Source organism: Gallus gallus, chromosome Z (assembly GCF_016699485.2).
Source record: "Gallus gallus isolate bGalGal1 chromosome Z, bGalGal1.mat.broiler.GRCg7b, whole genome shotgun sequence".
In the NCBI taxonomy this organism is placed as follows: domain Eukaryota; kingdom Metazoa; phylum Chordata; class Aves; order Galliformes; family Phasianidae; genus Gallus; species Gallus gallus.
The window spans coordinates 25497711-25511581 of NC_052572.1; the positions used below are offsets into that span (position 1 = coordinate 25497711).

At 38.1% G+C, this 13871-nt stretch overlaps 1 protein-coding gene across 5 annotated transcripts in view; it reads right to left on the reverse strand.

Moving 5' to 3' along the window:
- Positions 1–13871, reverse strand: part of FCHO2 (FCH domain only 2) — a 95090-nt gene that overhangs the window by 17561 nt on the left and 63658 nt on the right. For 2 of the 5 annotated variants that reach the window (XM_015277661.4, XM_040655694.2), the window contains exons 13-20: positions 12439–12617; positions 11974–11988; positions 11543–11567; positions 10703–10745; positions 9977–10071; positions 5487–5993; positions 3130–3233; positions 1680–1809 (exon numbers count right to left, since the gene is read on the reverse strand). In XM_015277661.4, coding sequence (XP_015133147.1) covers positions 1680–1809; positions 3130–3233; positions 5487–5993; positions 9977–10071; positions 10703–10745; positions 11543–11567; positions 11974–11988; positions 12439–12617 — 1098 coding nt within the window. The remainder of the gene's footprint in view (positions 1–1679; positions 1810–3129; positions 3234–5486; positions 5994–9976; positions 10072–10702; positions 10746–11542; positions 11568–11973; positions 11989–12438; positions 12618–13871) is intronic. The other 3 variants (XM_040655693.2, XM_001232743.7, XM_015277664.4) reach the window with 3 other exon arrangements.

The following is a 13871-nucleotide window of genomic DNA, read 5'->3' on the forward strand; positions in this document are numbered from 1 at the left end:
TTAGGTGCACTGTATTAGGATGATTAGTTAACATGTAAATTTGCATCTAATACAATACCTGGTGGTGTGTCACAAAGCTTTTCTATTGTAGGAAGTGTTCCAATCAAAAGATCATCCTCTATTATGTTTAAATAAAACAAAACATTGCAAGAAAACAAAATATTTCAAGCAAAAATAGATGTTAGTTTACATATATGAATTCTGTGCAAATGAATATAATGCTGACACATTAAAGAAAGATGTCTAAAAGTTCACATTCACCTCTGCATTATTCAGAATAGAGTAAGGCGAACATTGGACCGTGCAAAAGCTGAAAGAGTATAGACAGTAGTGCAGAGCATCCTCATGCCCCAGAGTCATTCAGCATTCTGCATCCACCTCTCCAGGACTAGTTAACTCCCACACACTAAGCAGACAGAACTGAGCCCTTTAATTTTTGCTAGACCAACTTAATAACCATGCCAAATCCCTATGGCAGCACACATCTCCTTACCTTCTTCCTCATACACACGCACATGCAGAGAACTGGAGCTATTGAGGCTGCTGCCACTAACTGCTAAGGCTTGAGGAAGTGAGTCTGGATGGACTTTGACCAACAAAATATCAGTTATGTTTCTGTGATGGTTTTCAGCATTTGCTGATTAGTAGACACTGAACTGCACTGCTACGACAGCAGCTAACACTGGTCAGACCTTACTAGCTTAGGTCTTGCAGAAGGAGAAAACTGTTGTACTTCCTTCCAGGTGGAATACCCCCTAGGAAGCTGTGTGGAAGCTCTCCAGAGATGCTGAGCCTGGCTGAGAAATCCTTGGCATAAGTAACATTCACGGATAACTGACTGTTAGCTCAAAGTCTGACTTAATTTGGGACTGAAATGTAATAGCATTCAGGAATGACATATTACAATTCTGCTAAGGAAGCAAGTTAAAACATATTTAAAACAACAACAATGAAAAAAGCAAACAAAACACTTCTGAAATCTTCTTATTGTTTGTTATAACCAAATATAAAAACTCAAGGACTTTCCCCTAAAAACATGAGAAAATCTTCAGAAATTTGTGATAATATGTAAAGACTGATCTGCTTTTCATCTTCATCTTTTTTTGGCTATTTTTCTTGCTTTTATCAATCAGCTCTGCTTAGGTAATGTACTTCAATAATTTGAAGAAAAAGATGCATATTTCTGTGGTTTTTTTTTTTTTTTTTTTGAAACTGCAATTACAACAATAGAAAACATATACAAACAGCATAGAAATTCTGCTTTGAACATCTATATTCATTCAAGTTTATCAGCATCCTTAAATATTTCTGCACTTACAAAATAACAAATTCCAAACAAGTACACAATAACATGCTGTGCTTGATGAACACACACACAGAAATACAAAATACGAAGTTATACAGTATTTCAGTTTTGAAAATCTTTCACTAAAGAACAAGTCAAAATCGGATCAATGGTCTAATCTAATCAAATGAACTGCTCTGACAGGACAGAACACTGTCCTGTCAATTAGAAGTAGGTATTTCAAAAGATACTTGAGGTACCCAGACTAGACTTACACATGGAACAACCAAGTGCAAAGGAATGGTTTTCCCACGAAGCAAAACACAGTGGTAGAATTAGGCCACCATTAGCAGGTTAATATGGTTAATAAGTTAATGTGGTTAATGTAACTTACCAACTGTAGGTGTATTTGCTGCGCTAAGAGAAGCAGAAGAGGATATTGAGGAGATGCTCTCTGCACGTGCCAAGGGAGCTGCAGGTGGTGGACTTGAATTAGAGGTCAGTGGAGGGCTGAATGGCCTAGGCTGAACAAAGGAGATCACAAGAGTATCAAACAGGCAGAAAGTCATTTAAAAATTAATTTTACAAACATGAAAAGTACTGTAAGTAGAAGAAATCTTCATTTCATTTCACAATAAATGTCCAAGTGTTTCTTAGATCTTTTAATGCTACTTTATAGTATATCCTACTTTCCAGCATAAAACAGAGAAGACAAATTTTCCCTGGAGACCGTAGATTTATAGAGTGGTTTGGGTTGGAAGGGACCTTTAAGATCACCTAGTTCCAACTCCGCTGCTATAGGCAGGGACACCTCCCTCTAGACCAGTTTGCTCAAAGCCCCAACCAGCCTGGCCTTGAGTGCTTCGAGGGAGGGGGCATTCACAACCTCACTGGGCAACCTGTTCCAGTGTCTCACCACCCTCACAGTAAGAATTCCTTCCTGACATCTAGACTAAATCTACCCTCTTCCAGCTTAAAGCCATTTCCCTTCGTCCTGTCGCTACGTGCCCTCACAAAAAGGCCCTCCTCAGCTTTTCTGTAGGCCCCCTTCAGATACCAGAAGGCCACTATAAGGTCCCCCCCATAGCCTTCTCTCCTCTGAGCAGAAGAGTACCATCTCTCTCAGCCTGTCCCCTTAGGCTTGCTAGGCCACATAGTGTCTCGCTAATTTGAAACACAGGATGGGAGAGGATCTTACCACACTAACATTTTTTTTCAAGTAAGTCAAACAAAACCCAAAGGATCATAACATTCATAGAAGAGATCAAGCACAACTTGGTTTGATATGCTGCCTGAGTATGTGCATTCTTTGCCATATTCCTTATCAGTAGGTGGACTTGCATTGCAGGCAGTGAGCAGACATGACCTCTCTCTATCTTGATGGGCAGCTGCTGCAATCCATTACGTCCCTTCACCAGTCACCTCCACCAAGGGCAGGGTGAAGTCACAGCACGCCTACTTGTGTCAAAACATGACTGATAACAATCTACTTAATACACTAATTCCCCAAAGTTCTGTTGCTATTCCTACATCAATGAAGCTTTGCTAATAAATTTTCTAGAATTTAGCATTGTGAATAATTTAACCCCCCCCACATGCTATCCACGCATTTTCAAACTATTTATTTGTTCAATTAAAAACAATCCAAAATCAGTTAAGAATTATTTTTGTTCTGGTGAGACACTTACTGCAAGCAACCCCCATACCTATCTGGCAGTGGTGAAAATCTGAGTATGTGATTCCTTGGGCCCTGACTGGAAAGTAACTCCATTGTAACAATGCAAACGAGTGGCATATCTGAAATTGATTTATAAACAAGAATTTTTTAAAAAATCAATACATACTATTTCATTAATTCCACTAAGTTTCCCTGTAGACAATTTTGTCCTTGAAGCAGGTCTTGGAGGGGGTACAATGGTGCCTACAGTAAGAGGAGTTGTAGGTCTTGCTGAAAGAAAGCAAATGTAAGAAAATCAAAATTAGAAAGGTCACAGTGAACATAAATCGGTTTCATTATATCAATTAAATAAAACCAACTGAAGCTATGTTTCTATTAAAAGTTCCTGTTTTACAGTTTTATTTTGTAAGATTCACCACAAATCAAAAATGATTTTAAAAGGGCCATGGGATACTCTGAAAAGTGACTCTAAAAATGGCATCACAGTATTTCTCATTGCTCTCAAATGATTTCCTATCAACTAATCTCAGAGCTTTGTATGTAAAAAGATGGTTTTACCTGAGTTCATTTTTGTGTATATTCTATAGAGATTCAGAATATAGGACAATCTCTCATGTCTTGCCACAAATGAAAAATTCAGTTGAAATTCACATTTGGTCCTGGCTGATAATGGCATAACTGTTAGTATCAAATCATGCCTTTTGAAATTCCACTGATTTCAGTAAGTAAATACCAGTATAACACAAAGAATTCAGCAAATTACTCTGATGATGGCAAGAACACAGTAGCTCCTTATTATCTCTTTTAGCCAATCTGTCAGATCTTAAAAGTAATACAAAATACTGCCCCCATGTCCTTCTAAATTTAGTAGACACAACCAGTAGATGATGGCAGAAGTATAAAGATGCCACTTTTACACAGTCACTTTTCTGAAGAGAACTGTATTTGAAAATAAATGTTAAATGCCATCCAATCAGTATGCCAGAACTTCAAAATAGAAACTCTAATATATAGCTATAGTTGCTGCATATCTTATCATCTCCCTCAAAAGAGGGCAAGGTGCTGTGTTTGGACTGGAGCTATCCCAGATGTGTACAGACTGGGAGAGCTCCTTGAAAGCAGTCCTGCAGAGGACTTTGGGGTCCTGATGGACTAACAGCTGGGTATGAGTCAGCAGCGCGCGCTTGCAGCCTGGAACTCCAACAGTATCCTGGTCTGTATCAGAAGAGGAGTGGCCAGCAGGGAGAGGGAGGTCACTGTCCCCCCCTGCTCTGCCCTCATTAGGCCCCATCTGGAGTACTGCGTCTGGTCCTGGGGCCCCCTGCACAAGAATGATGTGGAGCTGTTGGAGAGTTTCTCCTCTCCTCTGAAGACAGACTGAGGGAGCTGGGCTTATTCAGCCTGGAGAAAGGAAGGCTCCGGGGAGACCTCACTGTGGCCTTCCAGTACTTGAACTGAACTTAGAAAACCTTTTACATGAGTAGACAGTGATAGGACAAGACGAAACAGCTATAAACTGAAAGAGGGGAGATTTAGATTAGATGTCAGGGGAAATGTTTCACTGAGAGGGTGGTGAGGCACTGGCACAGACTGCCCAGAGAAGCTGTGGATGCCCCATCCCTGGAGGAGTTCAAGGACAGGCTGGATGGGGCCCTGAGCAGCCTGAGCTGGTGGGCAGCAAACACATCTAAGGGCAGGGGGCTGAAACTGGATGGTTTTTAAGACCCCTTTCAATCCAAGCCATTCCATGATTCTGTGAAATTACTCTGGATAGTTCTTTTCTGATTAAGTAAGGTATGTTAAGATTAATGTTGTTAATATTATGCAATTTTTATTTTCTCAGGCATCTAACTTAACTCTGCCCTCACTGAGGTAAGGGAGTTCCATTGCTGACTTGGGTAGAAATTTGGCTAATACTGACTACATCCACCATATCCCCAGGCTACACAGTATATGCTAAACATCAGTAATCTGCTTCAGTATCACAGTATTCAGCGAATCATGGTACACTTGCCAAAATGCTTGTTGCTTTGCTCTTTCAGTATGTAGCATTATTCTAATATGATCCACTCCTTAAAATATTGGGTGTTAAGGAGGAACTGTTCTCAGTCAAATTTACTTAACTTTATTTAATCTTATCTACAGAAAGCAGGTTCAGAATACATCTGTTTAAGAATGGAACTGTTTATGCAAAATCAAGCATTTAATCTTTGAGACTTCATTGCTCTCCGACATTCCAGAAAAGTACATGTGTATTTCCAGAAAAGCTAGGCTGCATATAGTTAAGAAAAAGCAGTGCCTTTGCAGTTAAATAAATTGATTTTTCTTCTTATGTCAAGCTGAATATCTATTTCAGTGTCCTAAGTTCCAATGAAATTGGTGCTAGCAAGCAATTTAGTACATTCTAAGTTAAGAAGTTAATTTTAAGGTAAGCTAGAACAGTGAAATGAAAAATCAGTCCAAAGCTTGCTTTTTGGAGTCAGTTATTAGCAAAGAGCAGTACACAATGCATGCTTGCCATACCCTTGTTTGAACGAACACAAGGAGACACTAAGCTATAGTCCAGATGTGCTGAAGATGATGTGGAAGAAATTTCGGCAGCAGTGCCAGTTTCTTCAATGAATAATTGTTCAAGGCATATAGTATTATTTGAAAGGTCACTTTGATCCTCAGAAGCACAGCTGTTGGAAGAATTCCCAAGCAAAGCAGAAGAGGCAAGGCAGGCATTTTCAGTTTTAAAATGTGATCTTTGTTGCTCCTTCTTGTCTGTGCTTGTGTCTCTAATTGTAAAAAGTTCATCAGCGAAGGAAATCCACTGACTCTGAGACCATGACACAGAGGATAAAGTACTGATACTCCCTGATGGTGCTTCTACACCAGATTTGCACGAAGTGCTAATTATGAAGTCTGGTGAGGATGGGCTTCCAGACCCAGAATCTGTCTGGAGTCCAAGCAAAGACTGAGACACTCTACATCCAGGCAAGTCACTGGTAGATGAGGAGGAATTCCTATTGTGCTCTCTTAGAGTAGCTGAAGGAAAAGGCAAGAATTGAAACAAGATGGAATACTGAAATGATAAAATATAAATCCAGACTTAAAAGATGTATTCAATATCAATATCCTCTGCATGATTACTAGCCAGCATGAAAAATAATTGCTCTATTAGGCTAAAATACACCATTTAAAACAAAATAAAATAAAAAAAAACAATCCAAAACAGCCATATATCACATTGACTTTGTTCATACTGTCAGCCACGTCACTTTCCATTCCTTATGCAAGCCAAGAAGTAATTCATGGTTTTCTTTCCCCTTAAGTCCCAAATTCTTGTGATTTTGTTTATTCTCTAACTTCCTCTATATCATGTTAAGTTTAACTTCCTTTTGTCCTTTTATTTTTCTTTTTGGTGTCCTAATCCATTTTTATTTCCTTTCAACAGCTTTCTCCTTGCAACTTTTTTCAAAATAACTTAACCAAATCTACTCTTCTACGTTCCTTCCAAACATTTATGCCCTTACCCACACCTGTAACGGAAAGGCCCAACATAAATGGCTGTTCAGTGAATGAATGATGACAATGAAGTCATGAGATGCTGTTTCTTATTTTTCTGATCATATCAACCCATTTTTAGTGAGTCACAGTATGCATGAGGCATCATCTACCCCAGATTATTTTCTCTCATTCCAGAGTCTTCAACCTGCCAGAAAATGAGTTTTCCACAAGTTTTCCCTGCACTTGGCTGTTGCCTGTTGGAGTAGATGACAACAGAAGCAGCAAATGCAGTTAGTCAACTCCTTAATGTCTTGCAGATTGGCAAAGCTAAGAGCAACAGCAGAATGGCACAGAGAATTAAAAAGAGAGCAATAAATTTAAAAGTTTACATTAGAAGCACAGGTCTGTAAAGTTTTCTTTCTGTCATGAACAAGTACATTATCTAAGACCAGATAAACAGACACTTAACACAGCTTTCTCTTTCTGACATTTTTAATGTATTTTATGTACTTAGGTACTTAAAATATCATTCAAAGCACTTGAAATGCAACTGTAAATCCCATACAAAAGCTATGGGGAAATGTGCAGCATTATTTTTAAAATGCCTGTTTATAAAAATGGGGAAGATAAATAAAAGAAGCATTTATAATATGTCAGTAGATCACTAAAAATGTATGCTGTGTTTGTTCAAGATAACAAAACTAGCTTAAATGTCTAATAAAACAGGACTATTCATGGATGACCAAAGTTTACTTCTATGCTGCATAAACCACAGCCTGCAAAAATACCACAGTGGTTTAGGTGTTCAATGATTAACACAGAGTTACGAAACAGTATCCTAAGGAATGCATTAACAGGAAAAAGACAAAAGTATCTATGGGACATACTAGATCATACTTTGTATACAAAGCAAACCATTATATGTTTAAGCAATTTAAGTTTTGAATTGTAACTGTCAAAACCCTTCAACAGAAGCATTATCTATATTAACATTCAAGTTGGAAATAAAACACTGATTTCTGTAGGTTTCAAAACAGAATCAGATCAAAGTTGTGTACTTTTAAAAGCTGCAGGTTAATGAGCATCAGAAGCTAACTTGATTTAAACAACAATACGGACTACTGCAATTCAGTTAAAAAAATTCCAAATGTATTACTACTTTGATATACTTTGGAACACTTTCTTTCTACTCAACTGCATGGATCATTTCACTAATGTAAACAGCCTAGTTAATTCCTAGAACAACAATCTTTTTAATAATTATTTAACAGAGAAACATTACAAAGGCAAAATATCTAGATATTTAGATATTCCTCATATCTAAAATTGACTTCCATATCTAAGATTGACTTATGCCCACAAGGCACTATATTCCACCAATTTCAATCAAATATAGGGATTTGCACATAAGCCACTTTCAGGAGGTGCATGGTCATGTGCAGACTCCCCCTGAAGTCTGGTTACTGATCCCAATGATCTGTCACTGCTCATCAGCCAGAGGCTGTTCTCTCCACAGTTCTGCTAACAAGAGAGTCTGTATGAACTTTTTCTAACCTGCTTTACTCCTCTACCCATGAGTAGCAAAAAATCAACTAATCACAAACCAAGCTTCAGTTGGTAGATGTGGCCCTCCAAGTTCCAGCCTTCAGGCAGTGTGTAGGCCTCTGCCTAACACCAGGACAGATGATCACCTGTCCTGCAGGAGAGTTGTTGGCTGTCTTGAAGAAGCTATGCCACCAACTGGAGGAGTTACAGGAGGAAATGAGCAGGCTATGTAACATCACAGGGAGAGGACAGAAGTTGGTGACTTTGGGCTCCTCCCTCTCCTAAGGGCTTACAATTGAGGAGGTTCACTGCCCTCACAGCTGAAGAGAAGACCTAAGAGCCTACTTGCAGTGAATATAGTACTCCTTAACGATGCTAGCTGGAAGACTACCTGGGAAAAAAAGGTCAAGTCACTATAAAGGGTGACTCCCTGCTGTACAGGACAAAGGCACGCATCTATCAACTCAAGCTATCAACTAGAGAGGTTTGCTTCCTGCTGGGAGCCTGAATCTAGGATATCATGAAGGGACTGCTGAAGCTGACTGCTGAACCCTGTGACTACTAACCCCTCCGTTCTTGCATGTGAATCATACATGATACTTCTAGTTCATAGTATCATACCACTAACTACAGAGTTCTTGCTGGGAGTTGTAGTCGATAGCATGGGGCTTAGGTTGTCTTCTACTCTGTATTGCCGCTGAGGGGAAAGAGCATTAGAAGGGCACTAATAAAAAAGGCCAGGAAATGACTGCAAAACTGGTGGTGGTTGACAGGGTTTGGGGTTCTGTGAAATACTGTACATAGATCAGCATCTGCTTGGGAAAGATTGGCTACACCTCATTACATAAAGCAAAGATGTTTTTACCATTAGCATAGCTGACCTCATAAGGACAATGGGGTAAGGAAAGAGTAACCAGTGGTCCTACAAGGGAGCTCGTGATAGTTGTGGAGCAAATAGCAGAGGAAGAAATCACAAAATCAACAATACAGGGCTTAAGTGGGGTCATCTTCAGTGCTTGCATGTAATCAAGGAAACGTCTACAAGGCACTAACATGGAGAGATTCCCCAAACCCTTTCTACCAACTCTTCAAGCTGGGGCATTTCTATGAAGTGCCTGTATACCAAAGCACAAAGTATGGGGAATAAACACAAGTTAGAGATTTGTGTGCAGTTACAGGGCTATGATCTATGACCAAGGCAATAATATAGCTAGAAAAACAGATTATTTTGAGAAAACACAACTTCTTTTCAGCATAATTCATTCACATACATACAATTCACTTCCTCTCAGGTAGTGAGACAAACTTTCCTCTCATGCCAGCCTCAGTCCTGCCACTTTTCTCCCATTGCTCCACAATTCCACCCACACATCTCATAAGAGAATCATGAATCATAGAATCACTAAGGTTGGAAAAGACCCACAGGATCATCCAGTCCAACCATTCGCCCTTCACCAATGGTTCTCGCTAAACCATGTCTCTCAACACAACATCCAAAGTATGTATGAATTCATACAGAAAACAGACTCTTCACTGCAAAGTGTCATGGAGGCTTTGTACTAGACAGTTCAGCAGCCTCCTCTGAAAAGAAAAAATCCATTCTTGTTCAGAACGGATGCTCAACTTGGCTCATAGTTGCTGCAACATCCTCCATTTAATTTTTCAGCCCTATCAGCAAAAACAGTTGACTACATTATTCCTTCAGCACAGATGATCAATTTTGGAAAGGAAGAGAAGGAGAGAAAAAAACAAAAGCAAGACAGAATTTTCCAAAGGTTTCTTGTGTTCCCACTCCCCGTTTGCTCCCAAGCTTGAAAGCCAGATATATCATACCTTCAGTATTATTCAAAACATGGGATACCACTTTAAAAATTCTTTCATTTTAATGATTTAAACACATGCAATTATCAAAAAAGTAACCACAGATCACCCCGAAGAATCTGCAGAAAACACTTCCCTGCTATCAAATATCTTACCTGAGGAGGATGAGGATGCCAAGGAGGCTGAAGATGAAGATTCAAGGGAACTGCTAAACAGTGGATCCCATGCCAGAAGGTCACTGTTCCCCTTTCTATAGTAAGAGTTACAATTGGAATACAAATGAAAGGCACACATACTCATAACAATCAAACTACAGCATTGATAGTTCATCTTTGGCGCTCGTTAGTATTTGCATCTAAAAGTAAATGCTCTTACAAATTGTAGAACTAGTTTATACATAATCAAACTATCTGCACTGACACCTTTCTTACTTTGGTGCAACTCTGTGTCTGGACATATGTCATTATGCTAGTAAGTACTCCCACTTTCAGCAAGACATACACCTACAAACTGATTTGTTTCAGCACATATACATATATGTATAAACTGTCCAAATTCTGGGGTTGTGATCTTAAACACTTTGCAGTGGAACACATGGAAACTAAGCAAAAAAAGCAACAATTTTTGATCATGTAATTTTAAATACCAACTGAGACATCACAAAGAAGAAAATGCATTAGAAAGGGAAAAGCATGTAAACAGAAATCTTCAGTGTTATGTTATTACTCTTTAATTCTTATAATGCAAGAGATGCTTAAAATAGCAGTCATCTGAAAATTCTAATGACCTTCTGAGTGTTGGAGCAAAATAAAAGCAAATCTCCTCCCCCCCTCTACCCCCCCCCAAACTTAATTTGACATAATTTTAAAAGTTGAACTTACTCATTTGTTGGAGCCGAAAGCTTTGATTTTGTTAACTCCTCACCTAAGCAAAAGACAGAGTAGTGTGATCAAAGCTATGGTATGCTAAAATATAAACATTTCCACTTCATTATAAAAAGACAGTAAATCTTTATGATTGCTGTTCAAACCTAATTATGAATTATTAAAACAGAAAGGGGAAAATGTATTATTTCAGATAGTGGAAATTCAGATGCTCCCAAAATACCTTCTGAAGGAAGGAGACTATACAGAGCAATGCATTTTGGAAGGAAGTATTGATCACTTGAAATTTCTTCCTCAAATTAACCTGCTTACATCAATCTTATTCTTCAGCAATTCTAGCTTGTTTTCTCACTGAAAAAAAACTCAAACAACCTAGAGGATTGAGACTCACACACTCTGTCTTCATGGTCATGTTTTGTATTTTTGGTTTTAAAACTTTGCAACTTTGTGGATCATACTCAAGATGGTGGAAGGGCTCCAAGAGCTTACACAAGAATAATCTCCATTTACTCTTGGACTTGTTCTCCATCACAGTCACAGACAGTCTCATCTGATTCCCAGCACAGGGAATACATAAGTATATAGAAAATGAAGAGATCTTTGGAGATTCCTAGCTGCTTTGAAATTTTGACCAGATAAGCTAATTTTGTCCTTTGAATTGACTGTGAGTAGTTTGTTTGAATGAAAATATCAAAAAGGTATCCAGGATTGACAAGATAAATATTTTTCTACTTAAAATACTGAGTAAGTTCATTTCTTAAATAATAAAAAAGTCCATTTTCATGCTACGTCAAAAAACTAACATAAAGAGATTAGAATTTAAACAGTCACACTTACTGGATGAATTTCGATTAATTTGTGCCTGAAACAGAAGAAAAAAAATATATTTTTTAAACCAATTTCCAAATAGAATGCTTAATAGTCTCAGGGCTCATATTTCCACTCAACTTTCTATGAGGTATTTTGCTTTCAACACCAGGTAAAACATTCTGGAGCTTATAGAAAACCAGAACATGAGCTGTGACAGAACCAATGCACGCCCAACGCATGGGACAAGAAAAGGCAGGAAAGAAGACTGCTGAGCTGATAAAGTCAGCAGTATTACTAAACCACTCTGCAGGCTAGGTCAGTAAGACTTAACAGTTTTCATATCACACTGTACATCTGACAGATAAAACATTCCTAAGCTTTTCTCAATAACTCTCACACATAGTGCACTCATTTGATATTAAATTAAAAGGATGAATAAAAAGCCATTTTGTACTTACAGGACTGTGTCTCTGCTTTCAAAACACGGGGAAAAACAGAAAAAGCACCATTAGTATTTTAATGGTATGTATACTATCTTCCTTGTAATCAGAGCTGTCATAATTCTGATCTAAATTTTGTGCTAGATTAATTCAAAACTATATGCAGTACCACGGCTTGATATGAAGCATCATTCTGTGATTAGGCAGAATGAACACAGTAAAGCTGCACCTTACAAATTGCATATATCCACATTATATAACCAGTTTGAAAAGTCTGAGCACTCCTAAGACTTATAGGCAAGTTAAAATCTAAGGGAGAATTACTTTATATTGCAATAAAGTGCATTAAGGGAAACTTACTCTGCAATGAAAAGAACTTGAATATAGAATAAATTCTGGGAAGTAAATTGAATATTTTCAGTAAAGATTCCTTATGACTTATCTTTTCTACTCATTAAAAATACGAAGAACAAAATTACTTACAGATGTTGCTGGAGAAAGAGCAATGTTCCCTATAGAAACTTTTAATTCATCCAATGAAGGCATAGTGTATTGAGAGCTATTATTTGGCTGTACAGGTTTTATTTCTATATGGAACCTCCTGGGTTCATCATCTTCAGAGTCAGAATCACTGGATGAATAGAAATGGTTCTCTTTGATATGTTTTTCTCAGTTAAGGTGGAAATGACAGTGGAGTGTCCATGGTACCTCTGCCAGGCATAACTGCAGAGGAAGCAGGAGCAGCAGCCATCACAGCTTGCCATTTCTGCAGGGTGGCACTGACAGTTTCACAGCAAAGGATGCCAGTTACACAGAAGGCTGTCCAGTAAATGAAACACTACCATCAGCCTACAAAGGAATCACAATGACAACTCAGCCTTCAAAACAAGCAAAATATATGTAGCAGCGGTTCCTTATATGGTTCTTCATATGCATATAAACTCCACTGGGCAAAAGCTCTAAAAGGTCTATTCTATTTCTTAAAAATGCATTTGTTTTTTCAAGAAACAAACTGAAAATTTTCCTGTACTCTAACACAAAAAGTTTATTGCTGTCTGGGTGTAGAACACACAATCTATGTATTGCTTCTGTTATTTTCACTTTGAAAAAAGTCAGCCATTTAAATGAAAGCTCTTCAAAGCATTCCCTGACAAATGTCAAAACCCTAATCCTAAAGGCATTCCAAACCCAATTCAACTGAAAGATTCCCTGAGATCTGGTGAAGTAATATTCAGATATCTCCATCTTACTCTATCCATCCTCAAAAATTGACCACATCTGGAAAACACAATTTTAAAGACAAGTCATTTTTTACTTCAGAAAATTGCTTTGTTTTGAAAGGTTCTGAGTTTCAAGATTCATTTCCTACCTATCAGGCTGTTGTACACAGTTCTTGTAAAGTGGCACAGGTTGACCACTGAAGTCTATTAAATAGTTACTGGCAAAGATCAGTTTAGATGTGAATGCCATGAAATGAAAGGTCACTTCATTGAAAGTTTTTTCAACACTTAAGACTGGCCTTACAAAGCCTGACTGCCAACAAATCATCTTAAGAGTTCCCATATGCAGAATAAATAACTATACTTGGATGCTATTGGAAGGAAAAGAAGAAAACTGATGACTTCCTGAATCTGGCCAAGATTTTCTGAAGCTGTGGTATAACTTAGCTGACAAGGACTGCAGATCACTGAGTTTTGTCTCTAGATGTACTGACTTTTCCATTTCCTCATGACAGAAAGGATAATGGAGGAAAGAATGTCTGGGTGAATCATTTACTAAGAATGAACGTCATTCACTCCTGTCTCCGTTTCGTAACTATATACAAAACATAAAGTAAAGATGTTTCCCCCAGAACTGGATAATAGTCTTTCATTTTTATATTGGTTTTGTAAATGAGAAATAACATGACTGTTTTT